Below are 15,632 nucleotides of genomic sequence, written 5' to 3'. Positions count from 1 at the left end.
GTATAAAAGATAGCTAAATAACATGAGAGAGCTCGACAAATCAACTCATCAAGATCCTTAATTGGATCCCTCAAAATACTAAGAAGGTTTTATCCCAACATAGCTCTAATACCAAAAAGAGGTGGAAACGGGAAGATCGCCGGCTTGGGGGTCACAAAAAACTTATAGCTCGAAAATAAAAACTTAACTTGACAAAATAAAACCTGAAGAAACTTTATTAATAACAAGAAGACTCACAAACTAAAGCTTGAAAAGAGAAGTAGACACTTGGCTTAAGGTCAGACTGACTGCAACTCTAACATATATCTCCCTTATATAGAGAAGGAAACGAGGTTAAGAGATAAACTTCACACCGACAAGATAACGTGGTCTCGTGAGTGGAGAATAATTCTACTCAACGTGGACGGCCAAGATTTCACATTGTGGAAAGGTGAATTACACTAGCCAAAATCACGGGCTGAAAAGAAAAAAACCGTGGGCGGAAAGGTGGTATGACATATTTTCCATACCCACTTACAGACTTAATGGCCAACTGGCCGACAAAACTTAATAATTGTGGGCCCACTACAGCTTCACACGATGCTGACATTTAGACTACTATTTGGATGTATTCAGATACAATACATAATACAATACAGACGAAAATACATATATACAAGAGATAAGACTGTATCGAATATACACCCTAAAAATCACACTCCTTTTTCGAGGGCCCTGGTACACCACTTGTGCCGCAACACTGATGAGACTGTCGAGACGATTTTTCATCGTTTTGACATCCGGGAGGATTTCACTTTATGTATTATCTTTGCTTGAATTACTCTTACAATAGACAACTTTATTTTCGTACATCCTGTGAAGAATTCAGAATTCATTAAGCACTTTGTTAGCTTGACTGGAGTTATGTATACGAGCTGTGTATCTTTGGACAGATCAACCTCAATTGTTCTAATAATGGAAACTTCAGATCTCCATCTGGTGTCACAAAACACAATTAAGGCAGTTGTTTCTGCATTTCTCCTATACAGTGTGTGGATACGTATCATGATTAATCTAAGATGAATATATTTCATGCCTTCTTGAATTAATCTCTGGTATGATTGTTGTCTTATGAATGACAAGTTTATCTGCATACCTTCCGTTGCAAGTATGCGTTCTTCAGAGTAATGCTGATAGACCCTATGTCTTGCTGAAGGCCATCCATCTTCATATAGTCTCTCTGCAGGGACCAGATTAGCATGCCTACGTTGTGAGATCTGCAATTGTTGCTCTGGATCTATCTGACTTTCCAGAGTTCTGTTATAAGATCTCCTTCGGGTCAATCTTCTTTGAATCTCATAGGTTATACGTGATTTCATACGATAGTCACGTATTTGATCATCCAGGTTTGAGGTAGATGTAGATGTGGGATTAGAGTTTCGTACATTAAGAGTAGGAAGAAGAGTAGTGGAGGTACGAAATGAATTATTCCTAGATGTAGAGGCCATGGATCAGAATTTCAAGAATACTTTTGTTTTTCCTTAAGAAATATTGTTTTGGGATTTTGAAAAACAAATAGTAGGCCTTTTGGTTTGGAAGGTTTAACCGATTTGGACGGTTCACCTAAAGAAAGAGATTCAAGCTGTTTCTGAAGGGCAAAAATAGAATTTTCAACAGATTTCACCCTTTCGGGTTCCTTCTGTTGGATCTGCTTTAACTTATCTTCAACAGTGAAAAGTCTATCAGAAACTTTTAGTAATAACTGGAGAAGAGTATTATTCTGCTTTATTATAGCAAGTAAAGCAGATGGAGTGTTTTGTCTAGCGTCAGAGGGATTAACAAATCCTAACGCTGGAGGTTCAAGAGAGTCAGTAGCTATTAAAGCTGACTTATAATCAGTGGAGGCCGATGAAAGCTTCCAATCGTTCATATACAGAGCAATAATTGGGAATAACAAGAAATTAATAAATAAAAACTAGCATCCTGAGTTCACCTTTCAGGAAATTGATAAGTTGTCTCGCTTGACTTGTCCATGCCTTGAACTATCATCCTTATACATCTTAATCATATGATTCATCAAATAGATCTAAGAATTTTAGAAAAACTTTAACAAATCTGAGGTTCAAATGTCAAATTAGATTTATAAAATCTTAAATTAAGTTCCTGAACACACTTAGCAATACATTTTCGTCTGTATTCCTCCGTGCTCCTACTGTTCTCGGAGATCTCGTCGAGGCACTCGGGACTACTAATTGATCATGCTAAGCAATAGCCTCTTAACTTAAAATAATATAAAAATAAAGTTACAAGATGAACACAGATCTGTAAAAATAACTCTGAAAACTTAAATCAAATAATCAAAATCATAAATCAAAACGTATAAAAGATAGCTAAATAACATGAGATAGCTCGGCAAATCAACTCATCAAGATTCTTAATTGGATCCCTCAGAATACTAAGAAAGTTTTACCCCAACATAGCTCTGATACCAAAAAGGGGCGGAAACGGGAAGATCGCCGGCTTTGGGGTTACAAAGAACTTATTTTTATATTTCAATAATCTTAATAATGAACAGAGTTCATTCGCGGAAGTTGGTGGAGAGGATACTGCAAATTTTTGTAATTTGGAAACACCACTTAAATTATTTGAGCTCAATCCTTTTAAAGTAACTCCACCAATACATGAGCCTTTACCTACCCCTAGATCATTCTCTGAACTCGAGATGATCTATCCTAATATTGAAGAACAACTCGCCGAGTTAGATTATCCACGACTCAAAAAGATGGCCGCAAAAGCACAGTGCTTATGCGTCTGTATCCTCATCCTATCTACCACCAAATGAACCTGTCATGGGTCTGGTAATGTATCCACCTGCCATTTCTGGAGCACAGGCGGATCCCTCTTCCTCCTGTTCAAATAATTTTCAGAACCTAAGGTCAAGAACTTCTGATTTCAAAAGATCTTACCAGCAAAACATGTGGACTCTGCCTTCAGCACAGAATGCTCATGGCGTCATGCTAGTATTACCAGATGATTTTTCATTTTATGATGATGTTATCTTCAGATGGGAATCCATCACACTAAATCTGGTAAATGATAAGCAGTTCGCAGATAATAAATCCAAAGTTCTGTTTATAGAAAACCTGCTGGGAGAAGTCGAAAAGAAGATATGGATTCAATGGAGGATGGCTTATGAGAACGAATATGAAGCTGTAATTAACATTGCAGACGATCCTCAGAATGTTCTATCTGCTATCCGAAGAGTAATTTTGTTAGAAAATTCATATCAAGGTTCTACAGATGAACAAAATAGAGTCTATCTTGATCTGGAAAGATTAACATGTTCGGAAATAATGAACATATTCGAATATATGAATGATTACAAGCTCCTTGCGGCAAAGTCTGGACGTATGTATATAAGTCCAGAATTATCTGACAAATTCTTCAGAAAAATGCCTCAAATTATCGGCAACGAGATTGAAGAAGCATTTAAGAAGAAATACCCCGAAAATACAGTAGGAGTTATGCCAAGGATAATATTCACTTATCAATATCTTGCAGAACTATGCAAGAGGGCTGCTGTACAGAGAGGAATCAAAGACCTTTCACTTTATAAGAAAATTCCAGTACCCAGTTTTTACAATCAGCATAAGAAGTATGGCTTGAGGAAGTCAAAGAATTACAAAGGAAAGCCACACGACTCTGATGTTCGTGTAATTAAAAATAAGAACAAGCTAAAATCTTTCAAGTGCAGATGTTACATATGTGGTGATGAGGGGCACTTTGCTAAAGAATGTAAGGGCAAAAGAGGCAACATGGCAAGGGCAGCTACTCTGAACAATCTTGAGCTGCCAGAAGATTATGACGTTCTTTTTGTTGATCTTAATGAAGAATCATCGGACGCTATTTGCTCAATTTCAGAGGGTGAATGAGCCAACACACTTACCCACGTCCGCAGTCTTGAGAACTGTCCAATAGAAGAATTTGGACTAATGATGAAAGAAGATTACGGATCGAGATGTCTGGTCAAATTGAAGGAAGATCAGGAGAAGTGCTCGCATCAATGGGAGCATAACAAACCTTTGTATTATTAATAACATGAAGTCAATATTCTCGCTGTTCTTATTGCTTTATCATTACAAATTCTAGCATGAGAATACATTGTGTGATATGCAAATTAACTGTTTGTCCACCGTGTGTCAAGTTTTACCTGACGATAACAGTTCAAAAAGAATTATCCTTATTACAATTTCAATCAAAGGAAAATTTGATTCATGAACTGGTTAAATATACGGAACACTTGATTGAGGAAAATAGAAGGCTAAAAGAACAACTTCAGCAAACAATTAGCAGAAGATTTGCAGGAACTCACCCTATGAGATAAGGGTAAAAAGATTGTCACATTCGAGGATGAAGAAGATGATCCAGAACAGATTAAAGAACATGGAGCGCAAATGTTCTCAGAAACACTAAAGGAGCAAGTATTGAAGACTCTGAAACGGATCATCAATAAATTATTTAATTTAACAATTACTTTTGAAATCCCAGGTGTCGATAGATTCAGATTAAAAGCGATACTTGATACTGGAGCAACATCATGATGTGCAAGCATCAGTGCCGTCCCAAAAGAGGTACTCGAAGAGTTAAATTACCAAGTTACATTTAGTGGAGTTAATTCTATCACTAATTCTGCTAAAAAAAATGAAGGACGGTAGAATGTATATATCTGAACATAGTTTGAGAATACCATTGATTTACTGCCTATCGATGGAAATCAATGATGGTATTCAGATTTTAATAAGATGTAACTTTATAAGAAGCATGCATGGATGCATGCGGATAGAAGGAAATACGGTTACATTCTATAAAGATATAACACATGATGATACTACAATTGACGTGAAAGTTGCAGCCAAACAGATTCCTGAGTTAGAAATTAACTATGATTTCTACAATGAATTACAGCCGGAATCACTTTACTCAAATATAATTTCTAACAATGAAAACTCTTTTGTTAGAAAATTCAGGGCTTTATTCAACAGGCTGCAGGAAAACGGATACATAGGGGAGAATCCTCAGAGGCATTGGCTTAAAAACAAGGTAAATTGTAAAATTGATATAATTAATCCTGACCTTACAATTCAGAATAAGCCTCTTAAACATGTAACTCCCGCTATGCAAGAACAGTTTAAGCGTCATATCGATGCTCTTTTGAATTTGAAGGTAATAAGACCAAACAAGAGCAGACATAGAACAATGAGCATAATTGTGAATTCAAGTACAACAGTTGACCCGAAAACTGGAAAAGAAACACGAGGAAAGGAACGACTTATGTTCAATTACAGATCTTTGAACGACAACACTCATAAAGATCAGTATTCGTTACCCGGGATCAATACACTGCTTAAGAAGATCAGTAATAGTCAAGTTTATTCTAAATTTGACTTAAAAAGCGGATTTCATCAGGTTACCATGCATCCTGATTCAATTGAATGGTCAGCCTTCACAACACCAACAGGGTTGTATGAGTGGCTAGTCATGTCATTCGGGATGAAAAACACACCAGTCGTTTTCCAAAGGAAAATGGATTTTTGTTTTGATAAATGCTCTAACTTTCTTGTTGTGTATATTGACGACATAATTATTTTCAGTAAAATAAAGCTGAGCACAATGTGCATTTGGAAAAATTTCTTGCGATAGTTGAGACAGAAGGATTGGTGCTATCTCCAACGAAAATGAAGATAACAGTAAGTAAAATTGAATTTCTGTGAGCAATTATTGGAAAGAGAAAAATTAAGTTACAGCCTCATTATTAGGAAAATATCTGATTTTCCTAAAGAAAAATAAGGAATGAGGTATTGGCTTGGTATTCTCAATTATGCACGAAGTTACATTCCAAATCTTGGAGTTCTCCTAGGACCGCTGCATCAGAAAACATTTTCTCATGGAGATAAGAGGCTAAAAGATCATAATTGGGCGCTTATCAGAAAAATCAAAGACTTAGTTAAAAAATTGTCTGATCTAGAGATTCCTCCCAAAAATACCCATATCATTCTTGAAACAGATGGTTGTATGGAAGGATGGGGAGGAGTGTGCAAATGGAAAATGACTAAAAATGATCCTCGATCTTCTGAAAGAATATGTGTATACAACGATAAAATCTACTATTGACGCAGAAATCTATGCCTGCATAGAAAGCTTGAACTCTTTAAAAATTCACTATCTCGACAAGCCTGAAATCATTCTTCGAAAAGACTGTCAACCCATAATCTCTTTCTATAATAAGACAGCTCAGAACAAACCATCTAAAGTTAGATGGCTTGCATTTACTGACTTCATCAACGGGCTGGGAATCGTCGTTCAATTTGAACACATAGACGGAAAAAACAATGTTCTTCCCGACTCACTCTCCCGACTAACATTTATTTTAATTGTCGAGCAGGAAGAAAGCGTTAATTCTCTATTTGCAGGAGAAGAATGGACGCTCGAAGCTCAAACTCTAAAGGAAAGAATCCTATCAGAGAGGACGAATATTCAGAAATTGCATCGAATACTTATCAGTGGACACGAAAAGGAATACATGACCGTCGATGGAACCACAACATCCACAAGGTGAAATCTTGGTCGTCCACGTTGAGTAGAATTACAATGAGATATATATAATATAAAGTACGACAAAAGATAAGGCAAGAAAAGTTCTGATCTTGGAATAACTCTAATTAAAAAGCTTAAAACCAATTTGATTAAGAAACTAGCTGGAGTTGTTATAAGAAAATAAGGAAATTAAGAGCCATAAAACGTCCTTTCATTTAAAGTTCTGCTATATATCTTTCCCTACTGATCTTACTATTCACACACACAGAGACACGATAAAGTGTGCATACAAATACAAAATAAATGCTGCCCAAATAGTTATGGTTTTTTAATATGGAAATAGCATCCTACCTTGCTATCTACCTGCCCAATAATGGGAAAAAAATGAATCAAGAAAAGCAACCATACAAAATGAAAAAAAAAGATATTATTGAGTTGAAGAACATTAGGGAAGGAGCAAAATTAATAAATTGTTGAACATACAAACTTACCAATGTTATGTGCTCAAATGAAAGGTAGCCCTTTTCACCAAAATTAAATTTTGTGTCAGCCTCTTTCACCACAAGAACATTTTCCAATCTTATACCAAAGTTTCCATCCTCATAGTAACCAGGCTCTGAAAGTGATATTAATACATTAGAGAAAATGCATCAAAATAATCACAAATTGCAGCATATTTACGTACGAAACTAAAGGGTATCAATTTGAATTTCAACGGAATAGGGGGAGTCAGCTGGGAAAGGGAGAGAGAGGGGTGCAGAGAAAAATAGGAACCTCCAAACAATTTTCATAAAAACAAGTTCTTGCAATTAGCCTATAATATTAACATAAGGCACCAATAACGGAAGCAAATTAAAAGCAAAAAAGTTAAAAATCTACTAGCTATTCATGAACGCATAACTATAAGGATCAGAAAATACTTTAAAATAATTAAAAAGGTTAACAGAGAGTAAAAAAAGGCAAGAAAAGGGTAACGCGTCACTAACCATCAGTAACAGTCATTGATGCTTGCAAGGGAACATTCCGAGCATGATGTCTAAAACTTATCAAATGAGGCCCTGCATGAAATAAACATAATTATCGAAATAAATAAGTTAGCATAATGCAGATAAAACGCTGTAGGCGATATAAAAGCAGTTGTAGTCTCACCTTCGTGAACATTAAGGTAACATCCAACCCCATGCCCAGTACCATGTCGATAGTCGAGTCCATTTTTCCATATTGGAATCCGTGCGAGAATATCAAGAGCATGCCCTATCACAAGCACACATGGCGTTTCACATACTGAGAATATTGACAACATAATTATTTAACATTTAAGACATACCAGTTGTTCCATTAGGAAACACTGCATTACCTAAAGCAATATGACCTTTAAGGACCTATGCAAAACAAAAAAAAAAAACAGCATTGCAGCATTGCTCAAATTCTATAAAAATTCTATAAATCATACTATGCATATATCCAAAATGGATGAGCTCAGGTTAATTAAAACATGTATTCAGAAAAGAGGTAGCCTTATTTCACCAAAGTTAATATTTTATCATCTACTTTCAGACGATAACATTTTCCAAACTAATACTGAAGTTTCCATCCACATAGTAAACAGATTATGCTAAAGATACCAAGACATCGGAGGCAATGAATGATAGTATTCACAAATTAAGATGAAAGAGATAGGGAACGTGAAGAGATATGAAAACTTCCAAACAATTTAATAAATTCCTACCCTCACTGCAGTTATTTGACAAACGAAACCATTATAAGACACCGGTTGAAGTGAGAAAAAATTCTGCATTATAGACCAACATTGCCCTTAAAACAGATAAATAAAAGACAATTAAACATTTCAAGAACATGCAATACATATTAAATGAAACCATGTTTAGCATGATAGACTTTACTAGAGCATGAGAAAACAGATTATTTGATTGTGGCATGTGTGATGCCAACCGCCAACCTAGCATCAGAATGATAGTTGGGTTCAGGTCGGATGAGAAAAAGAAATGCAAAAAAGTGAAATTGTTGTGGCACCCTTCCAGGATTCCTAGAAGTTGTTTAAAGATCGGATTTAACGAGAAGAGTTAGCGGAATAGCAAGAGGACGAGAGTATGTGAAGTCGGCAGAGATTGGAAGGCAATTAAAGAGGTTCAACAGCCGTTCGAACTAAAAACAGCAGTGAGAACGTCCAATCATGAAACTGGCGAGATGTGAAAGCCGAAGAAGATCCACCAACTAGTCCCGAATAAGCTGCAAACACACCACTTGCACAAGAACAAAAGATACAACACTCTATTAATTAGAAAATAGAGAAAATAAATCTCCAATAATATAAAACAAACAAAAAGTTCACAAAGCTAAGCTTTAAATAATATATTTATACTAGGATAGAAATAAAAACACCATTATAACTCAGCATAAGACTAATAGAGCCCTTTCAAAGCCCGTGTTATTTTCAGAAAATGTCCTGCTATTGATCTCTCGGGACGAGAATTCTCATCCCTCACATACGTCCCACCTGAGCGAAGATGCTTCCAAGTAGCTCTACCCTAGAAGAAGAGGCTTCACCTTCTTTTCTGGAAGCTTTTAAATCCTCATAGTATGGCAATAAGTCAGTTAGTTAAAAGTGGACAAAATAGTGTAGTCTTTCGACAATCAATGTTATATGCATAACTTCTCAACAATTCGGAATGAACGGTCAGCTCTAGGCTTGAGCTTTCCAAAACAACCTGCGTTAAATCACTCCTTAAGTCCAATTCACACCAAATCAACTTTCTTGAGACCATAGCATTCCTAGACTTGTTAGCATGTTCTAATACTTAGTGTCCTGTTTTGTAATTTCCATCATCATTTGCTCATGTAAAGTCTAAATTTGTCTGACACTAGATTCAACATCAGTGTTTTGCTCAGTAGTGGGGAGTATTGATATTAGTTTCATAGTGTAGGAGGGTTCTGCCCATATATAATCTCACAAGGGTTGTGGCAGGTGAACTAATTGGTGAAACAATTATAAGTAAACTCAGCTTGGGGAAGGATCAATTTCACTGTTTGATATTTTTGCTCATAAAGTACTTGAGTAGCTTTGCTTGCATGATGATTCACAACTTCTGTCTATCCATCCACCGTCTAAGGATGAGCTGTTGAACTTAATGAGCTTTGTATTAAACTTACTCCATATAGTCCTCCATAAATGACTCAAAAACTTCACGCCCTTGTCTGACGTGATAGTCTAGGTTATGTCATGGAGACAAAATATCCCTATGAAATATAAGTCCGCAATATGTAAAGCATCAATCATCTTATGACAAGATATAAAATGTACCATCTTCGAGAAGCCATCCGTTGCCACTATAATTGAATTCTTACTTTGTTGGGTTCATGGTGGACCCGCAACAAATTATAAACTCATATCAACCCGATGCAACTTTGAAATAGATAATGGCATATAAAGACTTGTATTATGCCCTCAAATCTTAACTAGATATGTCTTGTACTGCTTGACACGCCTCTCCACATCTCGTAACAATATAAGTCATTAGAAATTCTTTTTAACCAAGGAAAAAATAGCCTCTTCCAAAACATTCAAACATTCCTCCATTGTGATAAACTTATAAAATATGATCCATAAGTGAACTATTAGAACATGTTCTTAAAGAATAGGTAACCATTAGATCTATGATACTGGTCACATAGTCTATTCTGACAACGAGTAACACAAAAGTGCTCAAAAACAACAGCAAAGCCTTAATCCCACTACGTGTGGTTGGCTACATGAATCCTTTTTCTCCATTGTGTCATATTTAGTGTCATATTTTCATTTAATTCTAGTAAATTAAGATCATTTTTAATACAATAAGCCCAAGTTTTCCTAGGTCTACCTCTACCTTTCTTAACAAAAGTGCTCAATGTATCTAAATCTCCTAAAAGGCCTCATCATTACCACAAATCCTTCAATGCTTCAAAATCAACTACCATAAACTGCATGGTATTACTATCAAGTAACGAATGTTCAACGCATCTTTAACCTTATTCTGAATCCCATCTTTGTCCATGAGCACGAAATGAGAAGTAAAGAGAAACTCTACATAAGAGGTATGTCTATCTTTCAATTTGTTTCAACTAAATCAAGAATCTCAAGACCCTCATAATCGCTGTAAAATGTTAACTCTTACTAGCAAATAATAACTCTAGCGTTAGAAAACTTTCACAAGGTGTAAAACTCCTTATTACTTGCTCTGTCGACTCATTTAACTTCTCACTAAAAAAGATAAAAGAGTGTCTACCATGCCTCAATGCAACTGCAATTCGCACAATGGAGACACTCTCGCCACCTCTAAAAGGTGATTAAAAGTGCCACAAATGCTTGAATAACCTATTTTCAAGGTGTCAAAACTAGCTCGTGCCTTCGTCAAGGGTGCAGCAATAGTTGAAATTTCTGATAAATCTCCTAAAAAAAAATAGTCAAATAGAAATAGCTTGCCTAGGTGAATGAGTGCAAGCAGGGCTAATTCACAACAACCTCAATTTTAGTGGGGTCCACCTCAATTCCAACATATTATTGGCATCAATTTTTTGATATCATAGGTGTAGGGTGTCTACCTTTGATCGACGAAAATTAGTTATCGAGCCACGCACGAATTTGACTCGAATTGACCTGAGCACCAGCGAGCTTGTTCAGATTACCCCGAATGACGAAACGTACGACGCGAGTAAGTTCGGAACGTCGATTCTATTTGAAAAAGACGCTCGTTGCACCACGATTTCGCATGCAAGCTTAAAATATGCGAATTATCATTTTTTGACTTGATAGTTGAAAAAGTTGTCCGAAACAATCTAAAATGACGAAACGGACTGCGCGGTCGAGTCCGGGACGTCGATTTTTCCTAGGGGAGACCCTCGTTGTATTGCGAGGACGTGTTCGGCGAAATTGTGCGGAGAGCTTGTAGGGATGATAACATTATTAATATAATAATAATAATAATAATAATAATAATAATAATAATAATAAAAGCCTCTCTCTCTCTCTCTTATCAACCCACGCCTCATATATATATATATATATATATATACAAACAGATTTTTGCAAAAAAGCCCTTAATCCCTCCTCTCTCCTGGTTAAAAAAAAGAAAAGCATCGCAACCGCTCTGGATGGCGAGCCGCTCCGCTCCTCCCTGCCGATTCGCGAAAATCCCTTCTCCCGCTTCTCCTATTTTCGCGACAGAAGGTTGCCTCCCATTCGCACCTGCGATTCGCCTCCTTCAGATCGATTCGCAAAGCCTTCTCCTCCGTCACCGATCCTTCTCCATCTCCTGCTGCTCCTGCTTCTTCTTCTTCTTCTTATTCTTCTTCTTCTATTTCTTCTTCTCTTGCTTCTTCTTCTCCGATTTCTTCTTCTTTTATTTCTTTTTCTTTTTCTTCTCCTAATTTTTTTTTCTTTTTCTTCTTTCTTCTTCCTCTTCTTCTTCTTTTTCTCAGCCAACCCTGCCAGCCTTGCCATTTTACCTTCCCGGTGGCAGGATACTTCGCCTGAGCACATCGACATCGCCGGACAGCGAGCGTTGCTGCTGTTCAAGGAGGTGCGTGCGCCTTCTACCTCGTGGGTTACCTTCCGTCGTCATCGAGCAACCTCTCTCGCGAAGGTACCTTTTTTTGGTGTCGCATATTTTTATATGCTAAATTATTTATTTTCAGGTACTTCGCATACCTCACTGATCCCTTCCTCTCTTGCTCTTATTGGCTTTTGCCTTGCTCTTATTGGCTTTGTTTTTCTCATGTGCGCGTTTTACGAGGCACACTGGAGCATGGATCGGATGTCGGCGAGCTTGGCGCAAGAAAAGAGAACGCGTCCGCAACCGTTACGGTAGTGAGATTCTCTAACTCCTAGTTGGCTTTAGTTTTTAGCGGTGTCTAGGCGTGTGGGTTCGATCGCCCACACGGGGTGCGTGCGTCGACATGGGTCGGCGTGACGACGTGCCTGCGTGATGGATAGTCGATTTCCTAGAGCTAGCTTTTAGGTTAGGACTTCCTATGCGTAATCAAACACCCCCGTAGAGCCGAGTGTCTCCCTTTTGTTGTGAGCCTTAGCACAAGTCCCGATTATGTGAGCCTTAGCACAAGTCCCGATGGGTCGGAGTCACTCACTCCCCTTGTTTTGGTTTTTCCCAGCTTTACTTGGAGAAGCTAGGAGGTCGGACTTGGCAAAGCGAGAGAAGCTTCGTAGTTGGCTTGCTTTGCAAAGTCTGAAGAAGTTCGCGAAATGGGGAAAGCTTTGTAGCTAGCACATTTCGTGACGCCGTGGAGAGTTTTTCTTTCGGAGATCCTGGGAAAAAACTCCTCACATTCCTATACCAAATCTGGAGGCGGCGATGCTGCATATCCAAGGGTCTAAACCTTAGGTTTCCTAGGTGAGGTCGTTAGTACGAGCGTAACTCGTTATCATATGTGGTCATATGAACCTCATTGTTTGTATGTGCATATCTTGCATGTTACATATTGTATGTCATATCGCACTTGCACTTGCACTCTGCACCTTGCATTTGCATTTGCACCTCGCACCTTGCATTTACATGTTGCACTTGCATTTGCACCTTGCATCTTGCACTTGCACGGGCACCATTTATACCTCGATCGATCGTCCTGGACCGGTCGGCACCACTTATGTCTCGGTCGGTTATTCTGAACCAGTCATGTCACTTGTGTTTCAGCCGGCTACCCCGACCCGGTTGGCACAACACTTTAGTTTGACTGGATACTCCATCCCGATCAACCGACCACTTGTTTTTTTGCATGTTGTGTATGTGCATGTATATGTTTGCCTGTATGATTGATATCATCTACTTGAGATGCATTCTTTCGGGTCACTGTCTTACCGGTATACAACCTTTTCGGGCCCCTGCCATTATGACATGCCCATCCTCGGGTCACACTTTATCGGTATACTCCATTTTCGGGTCTCTGCCGTTATGACATGCTCATCCTCGAGTCACTACCTTACCAGTATACCCTCTTTTCAGACCGCTGCCGTCACGGCATGCCCATCCTCAAGTCATTAACTTACCAGTATATCCTCTTCTCGGACCCCTGCCGCTACAGTATACCCATTTCTACGAGTCACTGCCTTCATGACATACTCTTTATCACTACTTATATGTTTTGATTTGTCTGCATTAGCATTTGCATTTACATGTTTACATGTTTGCATGGAGCATGGGTAGCAAGCCAAGTTCGTTAGAAGAGTGACCTCGTGTTGGTCGCGATGTCTTAACAAGCATTGCTTGCTGGGTTGATCCCAGTGAGCAATGCGAGTTAAGTCATTGGGATTGACACGTGTATGACTGTGCTAAAGATCTAATAGATATAACTCGTGTCATCATTCTTTGTGACGCCCTTTAGATCCTTCGGATCTTTAAGATGGGGTCGGTATGACGACCCTGTCAAAGTCATATTATACCTAGACTTAACCCTCATTTTTATATTAGGTCTATGCACTTTCTCGGTAGATTGTGTGCTAGGCTAGGATTTAGGGTGCTAGATAGTCTTTTTGATGTCTGGCTATTGTTCTCTGTTGGATTGGTTGCCCTAACCAGGTATATTTCTTTTGCATTATGCTTGTTACGTGATTGCATGTTGCATATGTGTGGTAGTGTGTTAAGGCGTTCTTTTGCAAGGAATCATGTCTATTTTTATACACACGCAAGTACCGCTATGGAGGAGCAAGTAATGATTTCTGACCATTTTGCTTGCAGGTGCTATTACCTCCCTCACTTTTAAGGCATGACTCATGATACGTTATTTGCATGTGAGTTTTCCCACTGACACTTATTTTTCATGCAGGATTGAGTCTTTTCTTTTTCCCATGTATTTTTTTAGAGTCTAGGAGAGTCCTGTAATAGAAATAAGATACGGGCATGTGTTCTGAGACGTTAGCACGAGAACCACGTGGAGGGGACCATGAGCAGATGCTCGTGCCTCGTATCTTAATCGTATCTTAATTCTGCAAATTCTGCATTTTATATTGATGTATAGAATTAGGATCGGACATGTATATGCCGAGTTCGGCCGCCCTTTTCTTTATTTTGGTTTGATTTGCTTTGCTTTTTTGCATCATGTTGCATATCTGCACTTGCATGTGTTCTTCTTTTTTTCTTTCTGTATTTTATCTGGGATTTTACGATATAACATAGGCTCATTAAGGACCCTAAAATTTTAATTTTCTACAAAATCCTAAATAAAATCTTCAAGATAATTAAAATTTAGGATTAAAATATTTAGGATTTAAAAATTGCAACATTTAATTTCTTACATATATTAATAGAGCTTCCACAATACTTATAATCATTCTAGATAACTGCATTCATGTTTGCATGTCCCGAGGAGGAGTCCCATATTTTTCCAACCTGACTGACCCAGTATACCATCATGTAGGTGGTTGTCTAGTGCGTCTAGGGTGTTAGAATGCTCCCCGACCCAAACAGGGTGTAAGTCCTTTTGTTGGAGTGTTTACAGCTTTGTAACTGAACCTCCGCTTTCTCTTCTTTCCGGAGGAAATCCTTGCCATTTCGGCAGGTATAAGTCTCACCTCTTTGAGCTCCAGTTTACAGTCATACGATAGAGTTTCCTTCTTTGACCTTAGGGCTACCGAGGTTTCTCGTGGATGATGCAATTCACGGATTGCTGACCGGGGATCTCAGGTTGTGTTGGGTCGACTACATTCACGACCAGGTAGACTTAGGGTTCTAGTAGCTGTGTATGAAGGGTCTGTGGTACCCGACCCAGTTACCTCTACCTTTTCGGATCACTCTACCTTCCTTTTTGTTGAGCCCTTTTGAGCCTTGTCGCTCCTTGACCTCGTTGATATCACCTTGACGGCCCGATACCCATCGATGAGCTGCCGCCCATTTGGGATACAACGATTTGTCCTCTGCTCTTTAGCCCTGACGTGCTTTGACGTATTGGGATATCCCCATCAAGATGATTTAGGTTAGTCTGTGGGCCCCGTGTGCTGATTAGCCACTAGGGCTGTCAAAACGGCTCGCTGCCGAACAGACCCGCGTGTGGCC

The 15,632-nt window shown here is 38.3% G+C and overlaps 1 protein-coding gene across 1 annotated transcript in view; it reads right to left on the bottom strand.

Annotated features, from left to right (window-relative positions):
* The window catches only part of LOC110027244 (probable Xaa-Pro aminopeptidase P), a 72,108-nt gene that overhangs the window by 25,674 nt on the left and 30,802 nt on the right, over window positions 1–15,632 (bottom strand). Inside the window, exons 12-15 of the mRNA XM_020728590.1 lie at window positions 7,901–7,955; window positions 7,723–7,827; window positions 7,560–7,631; window positions 7,065–7,189 (exon numbers count right to left, since the gene is read on the bottom strand). Of these exons, the coding sequence (XP_020584249.1) occupies window positions 7,065–7,189; window positions 7,560–7,631; window positions 7,723–7,827; window positions 7,901–7,955 (357 nt within the window). The remainder of the gene's footprint in view (window positions 1–7,064; window positions 7,190–7,559; window positions 7,632–7,722; window positions 7,828–7,900; window positions 7,956–15,632) is intronic.

Source organism: Phalaenopsis equestris, unplaced genomic scaffold, assembly GCF_001263595.1.
Source record: "Phalaenopsis equestris unplaced genomic scaffold, ASM126359v1 Scaffold000421, whole genome shotgun sequence".
Classification (NCBI taxonomy): Eukaryota; Viridiplantae; Streptophyta; class Magnoliopsida; order Asparagales; family Orchidaceae; genus Phalaenopsis; species Phalaenopsis equestris.
This window is presented reverse-complemented; position numbering and strand designations above follow the sequence as displayed.